We start from the raw sequence: 21,710 nt of genomic DNA, 5'->3' as shown, positions 1-21,710 counted from the left end.
GGGCATGGAGTGGGGGAGAGAGAAAGCGACTTTTTAACGAGTTGGCAGAATCAGTGGGATGAGCAAGCTTCTCTCCGACGCTGCCAGAGTTGCTAAATTCAACTTTGCAGCGAACTTGCACTTTTAAATTTGTCTGTATTGGAAGAGGCGAGATACTGCATTGTTGCTCATTTTGTTTCTCCTGATAAGAGACAAATATACAATACTGTATAACATTTATTTTTAAAACATTAACACTGTATTAGTGTGTATATGTACACTATACACATACAATATAGCTGGGCGGTGGTGGCGCACGCCTGGAATCCAGCACTATGGAGGCAGCGAGGGTTGGTGGATTGCCCAAATGTTGTGAAACTCCCTTCCAGTGGGTGACGAGGTGCCAAACTCTGGCTCGCCAGGAGAATGCAGAACACCAAATATGTGGGGGGGCTCAAATTGTTCCATCTGTGTGGGATAAGAGTGTTTACCGATCGTAGGTGTGGGTTTTCTCCAGGTGCTCCGGTTTCCTCCCACATGTAAACACTCATTTAGTTGCTGATAACACCTTAATAAATAGAGGACCGCAGAGCTTGGGCAATTGTTGGCACCGGCTCACTGCATGCTTGTCGTTCCTCACACCTCTGAATTGTACTCTTTCTTCGAGAATGAGCGAATACTGTGCGGCATGCTGCTAGTTTGAATTATAATGATATAATTTATTATCATCTGAAATGCACAGGCACTTGTTAATGCTGGATAAAGGCCTCCCAAAAATGTTATCCATGACTCGCGGTTCCTATCTGTAATTGAACCAATAACCACTGGGAACCCGCCTGGTAGGACACCCCCAACTTCCACAGTGTGCATGCGTCCCTGTCAGCGACAGCGAGTGGCTGGGTACGAGCTCTTGCCGCGTTGTCGGGGTGGAAGATGTAGGAGGCCGGGGAGTTGTCCAGGATGGCCGTGTGACTGAGGTCACGCCCCAGGCGGCTCAGGTCCTTCACGTAGTTCCCACGGTGGAAAACGCACGACTCGCGGAAGAGACGAGTGCGGAACACGCCCCACTTGTCCAGCAGGTCGGCCACAGGATCGGCGTACTGCGCCCGTGTGTGCACATGTGTGTGGATGTCAGTCAACCCATAACACTTGGGTTTGTCACATGACCTCCTGCCAGTGGGCGTTGACACCTCACCAGGCCTTCAAGTGCACTTGGCCTGGCACAAGCGCCGTAGTGACGTCACCGCCACCTAGTGGAGAATGTGGGTTGTTGTTATTATGGGGAGCGGTAGTGTAGCGGTTAACATGCTGCACTATATATTTTTTTTACTATTAAACTGTATAAATATATTTACCAGGTAAGGCCCACTTAGCTAGACAGCTCTTTTTCATAAGTGACCAGACCACAAATGATAGCTCAACGAAGTGGCTTATTAGATGTAAATTAATATCAGCCAAATACTCGAAATGCATGTTTCTAAATGTGAAGGTAAAAAACCGGAGGACCCGGAGAAAAATCCACATGACCACAGAGAGACCACGCAAACTCCAAATACACTACAAACCTGGCAACGCGAGTTCGATTCCTGCTCATGGCCAACACCAGTGACGATTATGTGAACTGGTCCTGGGCCTTTTCTAGGTCGACTCAGCCTCAAATTAGTATATGGTGCAGTGCGTAAATGTCGTCACTGGGGAGAAAAAGGCGGCCGGGCGTGGTGTTGGCCACCCACCCCCTCATGTGCCGTGCCGGCAATCGTAGGTGCTCGCTAACAGCACTTGTCCCAACAGACAGTGTGTGTACATGGGGATGGGAGGCGTAATGGTTAGTGCACCGCTCTATCGACCTGGCCACCTGCGTTTAATTCTTGGCTACATTACATTTGGTTCTGTACTTAATTTGGCTTCATTCTATCTCTGAGAATTAAACATGACTGCTTGACTGCCATGTGACAAACATTCCTCAGTGGCAGGGCAGATGTGAAAATACCAACACCTACTATGTGGACCAGAGATGATGTAAAGGGCTCTCAAAAGTAGTTCTGTGAGATCCACTTTCATGGGCTATTATATAACACAAATGTGTTCACTGCTCTGTGAGGCTTCTGAATGAGTACTTCGTCTCATTACAAGGGGCAGAGAGCCCTACTGGGATAAAATATTGGGGGGAAAAACTAAAAAAAGCCACAAAATCTGAGTTGATAAAACGACCACCGTTCCACGGTGACCACCATCGTGTGACCCCCATGGGCTGCGATCCTCACCTTCGCCAGACTCGCCGTGAAGAGAATGCACTCAAAGAGCTCGCCCATCCTCTTGAGGAACTCATCGACGTGCGGCCTCTTCAGCACGTACACCTGAAATCACCGTTAAGTAGCACAGAGACAACGCAGTATGGGCGTGAAGATCATGCCAAACTGATAACTTGTTATTTTTTAACAATTTTTTGTTTTCACCAGTTAAGGCCCACTGAGCTATGGAGCTCTTTTCAAAAGCAACCTGGCCACAAATGACAGCTCAACGAAGTGGATTCTCATGTGGAAATCCAAATACTCTAAACCCACGTTTCTAAATGTGGAAGGAAGAACCGGAGGATCCCAATAAGAATCCACGGAACCATGGGGGAACATTCGCACTCCAAAATATACAGACGTCAGGGTCGGGATCATGTATACCAGGTGAGGTAGCTGACATCTCACCACCGTGGCGCCTGTGATTAAACTCGGAGCTGTCCAATTGCATCGTATCTGAATAGGCAAGAGCAGGGTTTTATTCCTTGGGTAGAATTGGGGTGTGCGCTAAGATGTCTAAATAGTAGGGTTCTATTCTATTATTGTATTCTGTTCTCAATAATTGAGTTATAATTGGGCATGTAAGGACGCATCGATTCAGACTATTTACAATATATGTAAATTATATTATTTTATATTCATGCTAATGATGCAACAACCAAAGTAAATCAAACCAAAAAAATGTGAAGTAGTTAGAAATATGGTAAAAACTTCATAAATAACAATATCTTGAATCTGCTCTGTACAAATTGAACTGTTGGTGGGCGCATCATTACACGCCGATGTTTTGAGTCAAATGAGTTTTCTTTATATGGGGGACAAACCCCAGCCCCCCCCCCCAATCCCCCATTGGCTGTTCCATCATTAAGAGTGCCTTCCAAGGGAATTGTAAGGCAAATACAACTACGACCTCAAGTAAAATTCAGCTTGCTCACAGCAACTGTATTGTTAAATCATTTTCATCACCACATTTAACCTGTAAGCAATGCAAGTAAATGCCACAAAAAATATTTGACGTCAAATACAATTCACGTTTTGAACCGATACGCACGTCTTATAACAAATGATACAAAAAGATAAAAAACAATTAATTAAAACTCTGGACCGAGGATCCCTTTTGCTGGAGATCACACTCAGCCCTCGTTTACCCCGGGGTAGTAGTGCGCTGAGCGGCACTTGTGACGGTCGGCAGGCGGCTCAAGTGGACTACCTCCTGGTCCAAGTAAGCAAGGACAGGCCGCGGGGTCTGAGACGCCAGCCTATCCTGGATTACTTGAACCAGGCTGCATCCAAGGGGCTCCCTCTTGCACTACAGGCAGGAGGACGCGGTGCTGCTGGGCTCTCGTCAACGCAACGCAGGTGATGCTCTCAGGCTCGACTACAGCAAGGCACAAACAGGTTTGTGGTGCTTCCCAACATTTGGCTGTCGAGAACTATATAGACAAAGATGCCCCGTATAGCCTTAACAGACTGTAGGGGCAGGTGCTGTTAGCGAGCACCTATGAAGGCCCGAACGGTACACGAGGGGGTGGGTGGCCAGCAGCACGCCCGACCGCCTTTGTCTCCCCAGTGGCGATGTTTACACATCGCACCAGGTACTCATTTGAGGCTGAGTTGACCTAGGGGAGGCCCAGGACCGGTTCAGATAATCGTCACTATATAGAGAACCCCTTCACAGACACACTAAGTGCCCACATACCCCTACCAGCATACACTGCAAATCATTAAACAATTGAACGTTAACTCTTTTTTTCTTTACACGTCTAAAACACTAAACAACTGGACTCTGCTCATGAGATCCAGAGTTTGCTTGCTGAAAACAAATGCTGCTTAATACTACTCTGGAAAACCAATCGGCGAATGGGCATGGAGAAACACTGAACGGAGTTCTGCTTACACATGCTTTGACCCACGATGCTCCACAGAAAGTCACCAAACTAACCTCAAAATGGCACGCAAGACTGCCCTTCTAAAGGCGGACAACTGACCGAGTATTATTGCACGTCGTAAACAGGATCCTCGTTTAATGCGTATCGCATCACGGTCTTGTCCCACAAAGTTGCTAGATTTGTCTCCGGGTCGCGTGAAGACTCGGGAAAACCGCATTCGCCTCTAGGTGGCGCCACGCTCACGTAAGTGGCAGTGAAACGCCAGTGCAGCGAGTGCGGGTGCTTTGTGTCGGCGTTGATCATGAACATTGATGACGTTTTTCAAGTTTAGCCGAGTCTCCGCACCCGAAATATAAATAAATATTTATGTACACGGTACACCACATCCACCATACCTCTTACTATGCGTGTGGCCTTACTTTGTGGGAGCTTACGCCAAGTCTATCGGCGACCGGGAATCCAGTGCGAAGTTAAACCCTTTTTGTGTACAGCGAATTCTCGATTGCCCCCAGGGCAAAAGGGGGATTGGGAGTGAAAAGTAATCCGGATAAAATAAGACAAAAAACCACACAGAATGCAAAACACATGTAAATTAGGATATAAAGCCATGTGTAATTGACTGGGGGCGAGAAGACGTGGAATGTATCGTCTTTTTTTTATTACTCGTTAAGTTCATTGGTTTCCCCGTCGACAAGTTAGTGGTCACGTGGGAACTAAGCCTCTGACACTGGACGAGTGAGGAATTGCTAATAATTAAACCAACGCATGCATAAAGATACATTTTCGCAAGCACGGTTAATCTGAAACCTGAATAATAAACAGTTAACTGTGATCTGCTTTGCCAGCTGTGTAGTTCATTATATCTGCTTGTATTGTTGAAAAGTATAGATTTTTCTGTCCTGACCTGGTGCCAAAATATCTAAGTGAGAAAGGTATGCCCGCGCGCGTGAAGAACGGCCCTTTCAAAGAATATGATGCAATGTAATGTTGCGAATAGAGGCTGCTATCTAATATTCACCTGATGAACCGTTCCATCAATTTCCACGGGCACGATGAAGTCCGCATTGTTGACAGGCTGTGATAAATCAAGCACACAACAAACAAAAAACAACAGATGAAATAAATAAGTTTAACATTTTATTTATGCTTTCATTTTAACAAGGGAGTGGGCATGGGCAAATAAAGCTGTGCACAGGCCCTGTCAATCATGTGAGGGCTCATTATTTATACAGGCACAGCGCTCACAAAGTGTGATGCGTCAGCAACAGTTACTGGGGTCGCATCAGTGAAGAACATCCCATGTGCAATGAATGCACCGAATTAATGATGCATGGTACAAAGCCACGAATCAAACGCAGGTGGGTGCGACTGTAACACAATACATAAACCATCACTCCCCACATACACAAGCAAAACCCATAAAAATCCCCCATGTAGCCATACAGACTTTTGGGGTATGATGAGGGGATGTTTTGGCCAGCACTACGCCTGGCTGCCTTTTCCTTTCTAGTGCTGATGTGTACACACACTGGGTAAGATATTCATTTAATATCACTAGATCAAGGCAAGAACCAGGAGAAGTTTTTTTTCTGCCTCCTCACCGCCTCATTAATGTCGTTTCTCGTTTGTTCCGATTCAGTTAGAGTTTTGGTCACTCCATTTACCTAAATATAAAAAAGCATATTATTTGAATACCATTTGTATAATAAACAAAGGATTCGCACACACCAAAAAAGATGCATGCATGTACCGTCTTAAGCGTAAGAGTAAACATTAATCATTAAATTGGGGCAAGGTGCCATCCCCCCGGCCAGCACCGGCCCCCACCAAACTGTGCGCCAAATGCTTGCTTCATTTCCCACAATTTCGGCTGCACGTTTCGACGAAGCGCCACCCTCAGGAAGAGTGCCCGGCACGCCTCATACTGTGCCCGCCGTGCCCTTGTTACGGCACTGCACATACCGCTCATCCTTGGGAAACGCAAACCAAAGTTGGTACACACACGCGCGATGCTCGTACATAAACACACACGCGACACTGGTAGACACACACACGACGCTTGGTACACACACACAACGCTGGTCAGTGCCCATCCATCCGACGTGCGCCTGTTATCCCAAGCCCATCACAACCCCCTGCAAAGGGCCACCTCCTGATCTCACCAGAGCCTGGGACAGTGGTTACCAGGTTACATCAACAGGCTAACCGGTCACCATTTATGTTGCAGCGGGTTTGTGGCCAGGTCTATTTACGTCCCCCTGCTTTAAAGTTGAGTGTGAGCAACAAACCACACGTGCAAGCTCCGCTCTCAGGAATATTTTTTCGGGGTTTCCAAGGCGACCTTGTTAGCGATACTTGTCAGGGGATCACAGCTGTCAGTAATCATCACTTTAGGAGCGTGACAATAAATGGGTTAGTGTGGGGTCATTGTGCAGATCTATAGCCGACTTCCTGTTCACTCTAATTATTTGAGTGCATGTCCATACTTAAATGATACACCGATCCATTTATAGACACCCCACGGATTTCTAATGACCCTCTTGTTATCTTAACAGGTAATTGAATATTATAAAAGTGATGGCTCCATTTATGACACTGGAGAGTGCTAAAAGATGTAGTAACTGTACAGAGATTAACGAGAGACACATCGAGGCTCCAAAATAAAATGTATTTTTAAAATATAATTTCTCCCAATTATCTTAGTGAGCTATTTACAAGTGGATTTTTCAATAAATCGATTTTAAGGAAATGTTCAGTAGCCGATGACCGTAAAGACATTTCACAGAGGGAACCAAAACTTTCCACCAGCTTGCCAGGAGCCAGCGGACAATATCTACGTGCCGGTCCGCGATGGGGGCCATACCTTGAAGGAGCTGTGCACCAGCGTCTCGTCCAGGTCAATGACGATGCACTTCTTGCCTCTGTCCGAATGGTTGACCTCTGGCAGCAGTGACTTGTTTGGGGGCTGCAGCGGGGGCGCGGGAGAGGAAGGGAACGACAGGGCAATGAGAAAATCAATGAGACCCTCCAGCATCAGTGTAATTGAGCGCATGCAGATGCAACCACATAACACATGCGTACAGACGGACGTGCAAACACATACATTCCTATTTACATAAATGCTAGTCCATGTACACACTCGCGCATACGCGTGTACATGCATGTGTACAGACGCATGTAGATATATATATAGATTTTATTTATTTCTGCAGGAAGGGCCCAATAAGCTGTTCTGTTTCATGGGCGCCCTGGGATAGTACAGATGTCGTACAGTACAGATCCTAGATACACTTGTGTACATTGGCACGCATGCATGTGTGCATGTGTACATGCATGCATACACACGCATTCACATGTACATGAATACACATGAATACAAAGACAAAGATCCCCCGTATAGCATTAACAGATACTTTGGGCCACTGCTGTTCACGAGCACCTATTAAGGCCAGCACGGCACATGAGGGGGTGGGTGGCCAGCAAACAAGCCTGTTTTATATTTTATTATTTTATTGTTTCCCTTCAACGTGACTTTACCGAAAGAGCTAAGAATATGAATAAGCCTGGTCGTATTTATATCCTTAGTGGTATTGTTTACACATCACATCAGGTACTCATTTGAGGCTAAGTTGACCTAGGGAAGGGCCAGGGCCGGTTCAGATAGTCGTCACTGGTGTTGACCATGAATGGTAATCGAACATAGGTTTCCGAGTTTGTAGCACAGAGTGCTATCTGCTACACTACAGCTCGCCACATTAATAGACACACACACACAAATACAATGAATGGAATGCATCCAATAGGATATCCATCAAGGAGAAGCAGCGATTAACTCAGTTTGTGTGTAGGTGGTAGACAGTTTATTACATCGCAGGATCGTGAGAAGTGGCACCAGCTCAGGGGAGGCCTTCTTCCAGCAGTGGATTAACCATGGCTAGTAACGGTGGTGACACAAATATAACGATGCACATGCACACACACGCATACACTTACAACACACACTTATACAAAGACAGATCTCCCCGTATATATCCTTCAAGAGGCTGGTGGGGCGCAAGTGCTGTTAGCGAACGCTGTTAGGGCCAACACGGCACACGAGGGGGTGGTGTGGCCAGAGCCACGGACGACCGCATTTGTAGCCCCATTTGTGATGTTTACACATTTCACCAGGTACTCCTTTAGGGCTAAGTCAACACATACACACATATAGCAGCAGCCACCCACTGCACTGAACATGATACAACACACATATACACGAGTGCAATTGCACATTCATGCTCTCGTGAATGCACACGTGGAGCATTCAAACAATTTTGACTGATTTCACAACAAAAATCCACAAAAAACCTACGGGCACTTCACGAGGGTCATGCTAAAGCCCACCGCACCTCCACATGCGACCTCACAAAACGTAGCCGTTCGAACAAAGCGTTAAATCGCATGCAGGACAAAGCTGCCCACCCAGATTTTGTGGACAAAATGTATCGGACACAGTGCACGCGTGACATTTTGCACCATTTTGGTGTTTTTATTTTTAGTTTCTACGGTCGTGGTAAATGACAAGAATGGTGCAAAATTGACACACTTAAAGAAAACTACCCCAACTCATTCCAGAAAATGATTTCAATTCATATACAATCTTCACAATTTTCATTTTAACATTACTTTACAATCGTTTGTTTTTATTTAAATTGGTGTGGAAATCAAATGTTTTATAAAACGCCCATTCATAAAAGATTTCACTTCACCTGGACCAAATTGAATGTGAACAAAAACCAATAGAAACATTTTTTTATCCGAATTATTTTGTTTGTAAACATAAGCAGCGCTGGAAGACCCAGCAGTGCCAGGGCCAACAAAAACAGTGCACGCGAGCATTATGCACGATCCTCATCCACAGCAGCCACCCACGACGGCCAAGCGCCTCCTCCTCCAACGCGGCCTCACTCGCTTTCCCCCCACAACGGGCGCCTCCCCCCACCACCCTGACAGCCGAGTCACGCTTGAAGCCACCACACACAGAAGCCCCTCAAGTCAGCGCTCCTACTCCCCACAGCCGCCCGGTTCCCCTCCGATCAACCTTCCTCCACCCCCCAACCGCCTCCTCCCTCTCTCCCTCCCTCAACATCACTCCCTCGCTCCCTCCACATCACTCCCTCATCCCCTCCACATCACTCCCTCCACATCACTCCCTCCCCTCCGCAGCAATCGAAAATAGCACATTCCATGTCACCATGCCAACAGCCGCACCCCAACAAGCAGCCCTCCGTGAATATCGAGCCCCACCCCCCCAACCCACGCTATAACCCCCCCCCCCCTTTGACTTCCGAGAGATGGAACAGCCCAGATACGTACACAGACGAGCTGCAGGACTTGGAGCTGCTCTGGGTAGACCTTTTGCAGGAAGGAATAAAAAAAACAAACACACAGAGGGATAACCAGAGACAAGATGAAGGGCTCTGAGGAGGATAAAACGAGGCATGTTTCTAGATGTTTTTAAGATGAGGAAATCTCCAATAGTGGAAATATAATTACTTATTACCACTAATCACAAAGAGGAAGATGCTAAACTAATCGCTATGCTGGGCTAATCCTGTTTCCAGGATGAACGAGGAACAATCAACATTTTTTTTTGTAAACCAAGAAGATGTAATTTACTCCAAAAATACAACTGCAGCTGGCAGGATGAAGTCACTATGACAGTATACCGCTCGTTGTTCCTGCTCTCCTACACAACGAAGCATCAAGCAAATGGACGACTGCGAGAAGGAGCTTTTTCATTATATGGCGATCATGGATTATCTGCCCAAGAGAGAGTTCCTTCTCTGTGGGGTCTCCCCAACCTTACACGGCTCCTGACAATTAACTGCCACCCAGATCAGAGATTGCTAATCCAAACGCACCGAGGGTTAGGGCAACTGGATTGATTTGTGGACAACCGGATTGATTTGTGGGCAAACCTGATCGCCACTGAGCCCGGCGTCCACTGAATGATCATTCAGTGCCCAAAAGCTGTCAGCAATTTCTGCTAACAACCGCCAGAGTATACCATTGGCTGTTAAGTGCACGCTATGGATCCTACCAAACAATCTGTACGAGTTGGCCCTGTGGCTATTGTCACACTTAATTTGCGCCATTTCTACATTTTGATAACTACCCAAAAAATAAACTTAGGAAAATACGAGTGAATAAAGGCAAAATAACACGGTTGCTTATGGCTACCGCCGACTCTAAAAAACACATTGATCTCAGTGTGCAATTATCTGGTTAAGCAAGAGGCATTTAATAGAGCTACATTGAAAAAATCATTTACCAACAACTTCTGGCCTCTTCACTCAAGACTAGTGTGATACATACAAACAAAAGCCATTCGTCAAAAGAGAGAGGAAACAAATAGAAATGTTGAACAAAAATCAATACTAAAATTCTAGAACCACCACACAGCGACCTGTAATTAAACACACCAGGTTCTCACTTGCAGTGAGTTGATGGTCTCAGCCCATTCACCAATGGCTGCACAAAACAAGCATCATGATAAATTTGGTTCCGTACTTAATTTGGATAAATATCAGCTCTGAAAGTTAAATGTCAGTTTGACGGTGATATAATGATGAACATTACTCTGGAGGTGTGGGTAGAAAAATTCTGGCCTCTACCGTGTATACCATAGGTCACTTAAAGGGATCTCAGACATAGCTCTGCGATATCCACTTCCGTCGGCTGTTCTCTAACACGTTAATCGAGATCTGCGAGAGATCTCAATGGATACTTCGTCTTGTGGCATGACGCCGACATATTTAAGAAAAATAAATAAATGTAAACTCAGAAGGGGAGGAGTTTCTCCGGGACCGCCCGTAGCCTTCCACAGAACACCTCACCTTCGTGACGACGCCATTCTCCTCAGGAGGGCCGCAGCCGTTGTTGTTGTTGTTTGGCACCGGCGATGTGGGCACGGATGCTTGGCGCGGCTCACCATGGCCGTGCCGCTTGCCCAAGCAGCAGAGCAGCGAGTTGAGCAGGCAGCGACCACGCGCTTTCTTGGGCTTCACCTGGGACACGGCTGGACGACACGCACCGGAGCACCCTCGCGTTATCACCATCGTTGTCATTGTTGTCATCATAATCTTCATGATTGTCATCATCATCGCCGTCATCTTCATCATGATTTTAATCAACATTATTATTGCCATCATCGATGTCACAATCAACAGCATTGTCATCGTCTTCATTACTGTCAGAATTATTTTTACTGCGGTTTCTTTTTTCAAGGCTAAGCCGTCTCTGAGCTCAAATGAATGTTGCGTGTTGTTCATCTACACTGACAGTTATGAAACATTTGCGGATATTCCACATTCATTTGCAGACACGAATGAGAATCGTTTTGTAGGAAGTCGGAAGAGTTTGAATTTGAAATGTGCACATAACAAACAAATGTGTCAATTCCAACACGTATCAACTAACCATGCGTATGCGTTATTAACCAACGATTAGACAACAATCGTGGATTACAAACGCACAAAGATACATTTAAAGATAATATAAAATTACATGTGAAAATTTGAATGTTGCATGGTGCAAATACATTTTTTGTTAGAATAACAATAATAATAAGCACACTTATTTGTCCAGGGGTCATTATTTCAGAGACAACTTCATGAGGCCGAGGGCTGAGGCGATGCGCGAGTGTAGAGGTGCCGATTTAACAGCACAACAGAGAATAAACATACGTCATACAAACTTCATAATTTTATTTTCATAGTTCGTATCCAAAAACCAACAACACAGAAACTGTGGAATAGTGCTCATGATTGATCCAGTTTTGAAAGCATGTGGCGCACATCCCTCAGCGATGACACTTACTTTAGTAAATCTACCACTGTTTGTTCGAGCCGCCAACCGAATGTCAAAATATCACTTGTAAAAATTACAGCAGCCGGGATGCAACTACTGTACAGCGGTCGCAACAAATGACCATAGCTGGATAGGAATGGACCATAAATACATTTCAACTGATATCTGAACCGGTTTTGGCCATTGTGGTGAAGCATGATTAACCAACTTCTCACGACCGACAAGGCATGGCCACAAAAAAATAAACTCGTAAATAATTATTGCACAACCCAACAGTGTATTGACAAACGGTCACTAATCAATGTTATTGATCACGATTGAGAAAACAGATCAAACTAAAAACGCGTAAAACGTGTCTCCGTTATTGCAACTTGCTGTTCTAGCAACTCCCAATCTTGGCTGTGTATGACACGAAAGGTCTGATGATCTCCAATGAAGTTAGTTTCCACATGTTCTGCTCGTCTTCACCGAATCCAGCCACAGGGGCAGTATCGAACATGACAATAACGAGAGCATTAGAAGAGGCTCGCGCACACGCTTCTGGTTGTGATAAAAAGGTAAAGGGTGCAGCCCTGCAATCGCTTTCTCACACCACTGCTGGCAGAAGAGCTACGAGATGGGGGGAGGGGCTCCAGAGAGATCATTAAAAGCGAGTATTTGGCCTACTTTTCCAACCTAGCCAGATGTCTTGAAAGAGATGCGAGTACCCATACTTTACCCCACCACACGTGACCCGTTGTGTACCCGATGGACCAACTTACACTGCTGGGTGGACAGAGGCAGGCGGATTTAAGAAACGTGCTTCATATTTTCAACTGCTACAACGGGAATTGCAAGTCCATTGTGCTAACCATTAGACTACAGCAGGAGCGCAGATGGTTTAAGATTCGAACAAATTAATAACAATGGCCTTCAGCAGATCCCCTGCGCTCACACTGATGAGCGAGCAAACGAACAATGAAAATTGACGGCCAAGGAACTCCGTTCCTCTCAGCCATCTGTGCTATTGACTCCCCACCCCCACTCAAGTCCAGGTTCAAGATCTTATTTTTCCCTTTGATTGGTCAACTGCCTCCTTCTCTGTATGAAAAATAAATTCCCACTGTTGCTGGAATGCATCTTGGTATAAATTTGGACGAGAAATCCCAATGCCACATTGTTCGTTGCTGTACCGTGAGACGCAGGTAAATTGTGGTAACAAGGTGGAGGGAATGGATTTGTGTCAGGCCGCGGAGGGCGGAATTAGACAATGGGACACGTGCGAAATGTTAGCGAGTGGCGGGCGGGTAAAGGCCATGAAGGGAGAAACGCGGGAGGGAAAGAAAAGTGGCACGCGCATTGTCGATGGGTGCTTTGAATTAGGAGCAGACAAAAGCAATGGAGCTGGTGCTCGGGTGACGGAGTGGCAGAGGCCAAACCTGTGAAAGGTCAAACTGTGCCACACATTTTCCCTCCGACCTTGCATTTCAAAAATGTGTATGTGTTTATGAGCGTCGCTAGCACTAACTTTGTACAATAACCCTTGTACCGTGTAAATAATGTAACAGCTTTACGATGCGGCTGGTTTTAAGTTCATGGTGAGCTGCAATAATTATTTACGAATGTATTTTTTTTAAAGCTCTTTGTCTATCCACTGTTGGATGAGGGCCTCCCTATGCCATTTTGATCATGAGAGTTGTTTGACCATACTTCATGTTAGTTTCGTGTACGTTAGTAAAGCAGGGGGAAACGGGGGGCTGAAACCCGGACTGGATTTTCAAGTATCACTCGCCACTGATGTTAGCTGTGGCCAGGAATAAAACTCAGATGGCTAGGTTTTTAGCGCAGTGTGCTAATAACCGCTGTGCAACTGCACTATAAATACTCTTTGGTTCTTTCGGCAAAGTCACGTAGGATGAAAAATAATAGATCTATATAAATGTTAAAATAACTTTTTTAATGCCACAAAGGATGTTGAGTGCGCAAAAATGTTTACTCTTTGTGGCTCGCAATCGGGAGTGACGGAAGATTGCGAATTCACATCCTGATTGGGGATTGACATCCGACCATCCTTCAGAGGCCAATAAAATAAGTACCACTTTGAAGGCACGTAAACATTGGTTGTCAAATGGAGAGATGATTCACCCCCACCATACGAACGTGGAATTTCACCACTGGCTGTGCAGGGCTGTAAACAGAAAATGAGCACCAATGCCTGAATGCTCACTTGAGCAGCAAATTATTTTGGCTCTTTTTGCAGCGTTTTCACAACTCTACACATTACCGCTAAGCACACAAGAGTTTTTAAACAGTGATGCGTAATTTGTTCGTGTTTCACAAGAAGAAAGGATTGTCCTGAACACAGGCAGGCAGACAGGATTGTGACCAAAATGTTTTGGCAGAAGCGTGGCTTGTTGTTGTCTGTAAACAGCCATAGGACACTTTGCTTGGCACACAATGACCTGCTCTTTGCCCCGTACTTAGCCCCCTTTTACACAAGTCCCAGTGTCGTCACACGCGCACACCCTGTTTACAATCTCCAAACATCAGCACCACCCTGCTCCGCCTGCAAAACAACTCCCAGCTACTCAGCAGCGGGACTGGCTCAGCACACCCACTACCTCGTGATTATCAAAATGTGCTAGCAATGGCACATGCCCCATCCGCCAACTTTCTGCAAACCATAAACACCAGTGAGCTTGCAGGCCTTTCCAACAAAGTCCTTAACGCAATTTGACCAAAGCAAAATGTTATTCCTGAAAAATGGCCCGTGATTCACGAGCGAGATAAACTGCGATGTTCCCAGTTAAGCGCACGAGCAGGGTTCTCTGGTGAAATTGAGCTGTTTTTATGTTAGCACTCTCTGCCCCGACTTGTGCAATGAACTCCAACACGGATAAGTGAACAAAAAGTGAAAAGGGGCCCCGACAAACCACGGATTGGACAGGAGTTGGGATCTAGTCATCGGGAGAGTGGTACAGTAACAGTTGCTGGTCGACTACAGTAGTTGGTTAGGGTTGTCACTTGTGATATACAAATAACCGGGACCCATCATAAGAGACAATGACATTTAAATGCATTGTCTTGAGTAGTGCATTCATTGCTTAATTTCAGCTAAAACAGTCTGAGAATTAATTCCGGCAATTAATTTGGTATGCAATTTAGTTTTCGCTTTGTTAATGAAAGCCACGCAGTCCATGCATCTATATTTTATAAACCTGTCCATAGGATATTATGAATTTAGGGTACAATAATGCAGGATTATGGCTAGGGCATACCTGGTACTCAAGTGGTAGTGCCTTACTGAAGCAGATAATCCCTACTCCATGCCAGCCTAGCAGCATTAATTTTGGAAATGACTTGCTACATTTCCCAGGAGAACTACATTGAACAGGGATGTTCTGGGAAAACCAGACAGGTGACAACTCTAGCCAGGGATATGTTTACCGGTACTTGGTGTGACTGGTGTACTCTGCCCCCAAACTTGCTGGCTACTCCTCGCCATTGCGACAGTTTTCTCAATTTTGGCTGCTTTTCATTTCTGAAATTTACGGTGTGTGAAGTGGAAGGCAGCCGTGGCATCCATCAAGGTCGCTTGTCTTAGGACGCTGGGACACCGGTTGAGGCTTTGTTAATGACAAATAAGTCTTTAATGTTAAGGTCAAGCACATCATTATTGCATCCCTATGATGCCACTGTGCTCCCGCTTTCACAAGTTCCGATACATCCTTCACACAGTGAGATCATTATTAGACGACTATGACAGAGTGCAACACTTTTTCTTTTCTTACCCCCCCACCCCCAATTTTATCCCAATGGTGCTATCAGCAGTACGACCATTTGTTAGCGAATGGCCTACGGAAGTGGATATCACAGAGCTACCTCTGACATCCCTTTAAGTGACCTGTGGCCCATACAGTCAAGGGAAGCATTTTTTCCACCGACTCTGCAAGTGCGAGTGAGGTTTAAACAGATATTTTCATTCTCAGAGCTGCTATTTAGCCAATGAATTGCTCAAGCAAATTTAATGTGATGGGGTGTTGTTATGCAGTCATTGATGACCAGGCTGAGACCATCAACTCACGACATTTGGGAACTTGATTTTATCACAGGCAGCTGCCTGGATTCGAACTTATTTTAAAGAGTTTTCTTGGACTTAAAGAAACTTTTAAGTTATAACAAACAGCTCAGGACACAAGAAAATATCTGCTCGTTTGCTTTTCAGGCTGCATCTCACTTTAAGAAAAAGATTTCAGCTATGTTGAATAAAAATAAGTATTCATGATAATAAGAATTTAACATAGTTGGCAATCAGGAAGGCACTAGGTTTCATAGATGAGCATAGTTCATTAGTATGATTCAATGTTGCTATGTTAATTTATCAAATTTTCGTGTAATTATCACATTTGGAGACTTGGGACCATCACGACAGCACACAATGGCCGATTATATTTCTAACAGCACGGGATCGTTAACGTCCACTGTTAACCAGACGGTTCGTATTTACGGTTCATAAACTCACAAGATTAATCAGGGCGGCCGCTGGGCTCAACCACGAGCCAGCGTTCCAGAGGGCGAGCGGAAGAGTGACTGATAAGCTCTAAAACCAATCTTCTAGTTCGGTACTCGAACATCAAACCTCTGCAACAAACGGAAAATGCGTAACCGCTCGAGAAGGCAAGCGGAGGAGCGACTGAGCAGCTCTCAAAATCAACCGAGTGGGCTCCTCTCTCCATCCTCTCTCCTCTCGCGGTCACAGGAAACTCAATTCTCAACATCCCATGTGACCCCTCCCCACCCCTGCAATGTGCAGCTGCACTATTTCACTTCCTCCTGATAAGCGCCACTGTGCAAAGAGGTTTCCGCTGATTTTATGCTGCGCTCCATAATAATGTCCCCAAAACGCTGACGCGCGCACGCACACACAGTACACAGAGTACACAAAGCACACACGCACACAGAGTACACAAAGTACACACGTACACAGAGTACACGCGAGTGTGTGAAACGCCACCTTGAGCACCAATGATGTAAGCACGCCGGACTGTACCAGTCTCGGCAAGGAGGGGGTGAAGGGTGGAGAGAAGCAGAGCGAGGAAGAGGATGGCCATAGGGGAGGAGAGTAGTAGGAGGAGGAGGGCGGACGACGTGAGAGGGAGCAGAGTGGATGGGGCGAGCGGCTCGAGGAGCAAAATGGGAGGGAGGTAAGGAGGAGAGTAGGAGCGGGGGAAGGAAGGGTATTGGAAGTAAGGAAGGGTAAAAGTGGGAGAAGGGCTGAAGCAGCATAGTATGAGAGGTGCGGAGAGAGGGAGAGGCAAGCGAGGGGAGGGGGGAGAAGGAAGGAGGGGGGATGGGGGTGGATGGGGGTAGTTGAAGGAGCAGCGTCGGAACACGTGGAGCGAGGGTGGTCGGGTGGTGGCGGCAGAGAGAAGAGAGAGAAGCGTGGGGAATGTGCGAGGGGAGGACGCTGGCTGATAAGCGACATTTTACCCATCCCTCCTTGTCCACTCCCCATCACCTGGCACAACACGAGGGAGTCCTCCACACTTTATAGCTGCCACTCGCAGAGGAAGCAACCTCACCCCCCTCCACTCAGAGTGCACCCTCCGTGCTTTGTCGTCCATACTTCGCCCCCCCACCCCCGACACGAGCGCAGTAAAAAAAAACAACTTTCGGGTTGTGCGACGTCTTTTGTTCGGCACAACAACGTCCGACGTTTTGCGCCCGCGTGCCGATAGCTTCTTCCCGGTGCTGAATTGTATCGTCGAATAAAAACTCTCCTTGCCGCACGTGGCACCGATGAACCTCGTGATGTTATGTTGAACCTCTTTCGCGCCGTACGTAGCCCAACCCGGTGGCTGCATTCGATTCATGAAGCTTCCCCCACCCCCCCCCGCCGCGCGCGATCGCGAAACGTCGGACAACACGCGGGCACGCAAGCCCCCCGCACGACACCGGCAGGGCTCTACATGGACACCAACGTGGTGGAAAACACGGCCGCGCTAGTTGAACCTCGTGGTAGTACCCCGAGCTACCATAGTAGCTCTACCATAGTAGTAGTACTACCATACTCATAATAATATACTACTACCCTAGTAGTACCACTACCATAGTATTACTACCATATGGTAGTACTACCATAGTAGTACTACCATATGGTAGTAGTATGGTAGTACTACTATGGTACCCCGGCTCTCGCATAATGTCCGTGTTGCAGTCACTTTTCGTCTGTTGATGGTCGGCGATGCGGCAATCGACTCATCTCCACGAGCTGTTACACGTAGTCTTGGTTCTTTCGGTAAAGTCACGTAGACGGAAAATAAAATGGCAATACAATTTTAATTGTGTTGCGATCGAAACGTTGTGGGTTTTTTTTGCTTTTGTTATTTTCAATAAAAAATTATATTTTTATTTTCTACCTACGTGACTTTACCGAAAGAACCAAGAATATTCATACCTGCAGTCAGGAAAGTTTTAAGCCTTAATTCGAGCCGTTACTCACGATCCACCACCACCACTACGGTGTGTACCCCCGCGAGCGTTCAGGGGTTTTGGCGGAATCGTCGTCCTCGCTGCGTTTCGACATCGCGGAGTGGCACTGATTTAGGATTGATTGGTAACCCCAGTCGCAGAGTTAAGTTACACCCCTGTAAAAAAAAATATAGTGTCCCAGAAATAAAACATTTCATTGACTCGGCCAGTTTGTATTATTTGGTAACCCCGGGGTACAGCCATTAAGGATCACTTGTCGCGTTGCGAACGCAGAGTGCCCACTGCAGTCGATGTGACCCGGGGGGGGGGGGGCCGGAGCTCATCCTGGGCGCGTGTGCTCTGTACGCCGGCAGTGTTAATGAACGCCGGCACTGTTAATGAACGCCGAGCTTCTCTCTCACTGCAACAACCCCCCCGAGCGATGGTGGTGGTGCAGAGGGGGGAGACAACATTTGCATTTTCGAACAATCTCATTTGTGGCTTCGGCTCGGCGTATAAACAGCCAAGGCCACCCCCCCGCATTCCCCGTGTGCGTGTTGTTGTTGCTGCTGCTGCCTGCACAGCGCTCTCTATCGCCGACGTGTTTTCAGGATGTTGCCACAGCGCGTTGTGTGGTTTTTTTTGGGGGGGGGAGGCATGCTGTCCGACGTTTTGCTCAACGTCTTAAGGAAGCTCCGTCGGGAGGCTTCGTCGGGGGACTGACCGAATTAGCACGTGCACATGGTCGGGCTTGTCGAACGAATCGCGTCACAAAGGAGGGTTGTTAAAACAAAACAAAAATCGGTGTATTTGCATAACCCGTAAGTGGAAGGGAAAAATAACTGGTACAAAACGGTTACCGGTTTGACGCACGAACAAATGTCTCGTGATAAACATAGCATGTCTATTTTTTTACTTCTTTCTTTGTTGCAACGATTAGCACGCTGGACTTGCAATCCAGAGGTCACACATTCGATTAATTCTCCTGGCGTGGCAAGTTTATTTAACCCCCCCACCCCCAACTCTGTCCACCCAGAAGTATCGATGGGTAACACACCGTCGTCAATCTGCAGGTCGCGTGTGGTGGGGTAAAGTGTGGGTACACACACGGCCCTTAAAACGTCTGGCCAGCGTGCTGAGTAAACCCACATACCCCACTCTAGGCCACCTTCCGCCAGCAGTGGCGTGAGCGAGCGATTTGCAGGGCTGCGCCTTTTTAACTTAGCGACGAGAAACCGACGGTGACTTGGGAGCCGCCGTGCGGTTTGTACATTGGGTGCACTCGTTACTTAAAGTTCCACGGTGAAGCGTTTTGCCCGTCGTTCTTGACTTTTGGAAACCGCAGTCAATTCCGACGGGAGGGAAAAAAACGGAAGCCTGCCGCTTCTTAAGAACGCTGGAACAAAAACCGACGACGCACGTCTGATAGCCAACAGCCTTGTAGGCAGTGCAGTAGCGACTTTCGCGCATCGTAAACAGAGTCCGGTTCCAATTGTTAAGAGATGTGGGGGGGGGGATTGCTTTTGATGACAGCAACGTGAAAGTTTTCGAAGATAAAACAATGCGGTGCTGATACGTGGGTGGAGCGGTGGCATCGTGGTTAGCGCGCAGCATTATACACACGGGTCACTTGGCTTCTATTCCAGGTGACGGAAAATATTGGTGGCGAGTGATGTCTGACCCCCCCCCCCCACTAGCCCCCTCACCAACCTTAATTATTCGCTGGAACATGATCAAACAACCCCCATGAATGAGAGTAGCAGGGGGGTCGGCTTGTTTGCAGCAGTGGAATGACAAAAAGGGCTGTCATCGAATTTGATTATGATTATTACTTTAATGCACGTGCTATATCCCGTGTGTTGTTTTTCTATTACTTTTCCGAGCGATTCACGCAATGATAACTGCGGCTTTGTCAGGCCACAGGCTTTACAATAAAAAGGTATATACATATTTCACGTTCATGTCAAACGGCCAGTGCAAAAAAGACCACTCGGAATAGATACACAGGGCATGTAATCTTCTATCGATTCATGGATTTAAAAAAAAAACTATTCTCATGCTCACTATACCCGCACAGAGGTTGTGAATCTGCGAATCGACTACTTACAATGTATGCTAAATGTGTCCTTGTGATGTGCGAATGGTTACGTTTAAGCTAGTTGAGTGAACGAAAATCATATAAACTGGGCAATCAAAATTCAGAAAGTTCAAACGAGGTGGCGAAATTAGATCAATAATGTCGATGGTGAATCCCACGTGGAAATAGAGATTATATTTTGAGTTTCCCCAACGACTGTTGTTTCGTGTTATCTGATTTATCAATGACTTAAGTAATCAGATATCTCTGCTCTGGCCTCTCCCTTCGAGGTTTTGGCCGATTTTGATGCAGACTGCAAGCGGAGAGCACAATGTGTGGTCTGTGAAGTTCACGGCCAAGCCATTCCTGCTACCTCGGTAAACATGAAATACTGTATTCTTAACAACATAGTGGGAGCTCTATGCATAAAAGTGGCGATATGTTAACTACCTCGCCTGGTATAGAGTAGGTTGTGGGTTCGATCTCAACCATGATGCCTGTATATTTGGAGTTTGCATGGCTTCTCTCTTTCCCCGTGCTCGCATAGATTTTTCCCTTGCACATTTAGAAACATGCGTTTAGAGTACATTATTTGGTTGCTATAAATTTCCACTTGATAAACCACTTCGTTGAGCTTTCATTTGTGGCCAGGTCGCTTCTGAAAAATAACTATATAGCTCAGTGGGCCTTACCTGGTAAAAAATAGTTTAGTTTTAGCTTAAATATCCGAAAACATCGCTGCATGTTTGTGTTTTCTTTACTTGTTCAGTAGGCATCTATTTTTTAAGGAGTGAATTGAGACCTGGACAAAGGAGAGCCATGTTAAACCCTGTGGTAGAGACAGCTAAAACTAAGACAACATAGAGCCTTTTCAAACACGGACACACGACCATTCCTGGTGGCATTCCAAGTACAGCAGTCTATGCACACTGCTGTACTCTTTGTGTACGTAGACACACATTTGTAAAAAGAAGTGACATTCAACAGACAGCGATTCGTATTCTGACAATGGCAAGCTTGACAGGTGAAACTGGTTTATCAGGAATTCCTCCCTCCCTATATTTGCTGCGATATTTATATTTTTTGTAAATGCCCCACAGATACACCCAACATCCAGGTATGAAGGGGAGGAAAATGTACGTGTGAATGTGTGTTGAGACCAGTTATTAATGC

The 21,710-nt window shown here is 46.3% G+C and overlaps 1 protein-coding gene across 5 annotated transcripts in view; it reads right to left on the bottom strand.

Moving 5' to 3' along the window:
- Positions 1 to 21,710, bottom strand: part of CTDSP1 (CTD small phosphatase 1) — a 56,921-nt gene that overhangs the window by 4,579 nt on the left and 30,632 nt on the right. For 2 of the 5 annotated variants that reach the window (XM_032945967.2, XM_032945965.2), the window contains exons 2-7: positions 11,038 to 11,219; positions 9,515 to 9,553; positions 7,023 to 7,124; positions 5,178 to 5,234; positions 2,244 to 2,336; positions 2 to 1,079 (exon numbers count right to left, since the gene is read on the bottom strand). In XM_032945967.2, coding sequence (XP_032801858.2) covers positions 759 to 1,079; positions 2,244 to 2,336; positions 5,178 to 5,234; positions 7,023 to 7,124; positions 9,515 to 9,553; positions 11,038 to 11,219 — 794 coding nt within the window. In that variant the 3' untranslated portion in view covers positions 2 to 758. Of the gene's footprint in view, position 1; positions 1,080 to 2,243; positions 2,337 to 5,177; positions 5,235 to 7,022; positions 7,125 to 9,514; positions 9,554 to 11,037; positions 11,220 to 21,710 lie in introns of those variants that run through there. The other 3 variants (XM_032945966.2, XM_032945969.2, XM_032945968.2) reach the window with 3 other exon arrangements.

Source organism: Petromyzon marinus, chromosome 4, assembly GCF_048934315.1.
Source record: "Petromyzon marinus isolate PM22_M1 ecotype Great Lakes invasive population chromosome 4, UKy_Petmar_22M1.pri1.0, whole genome shotgun sequence".
NCBI lineage: Eukaryota > Metazoa > Chordata > Hyperoartia > Petromyzontiformes > Petromyzontidae > Petromyzon > Petromyzon marinus.
This window is presented reverse-complemented; position numbering and strand designations above follow the sequence as displayed.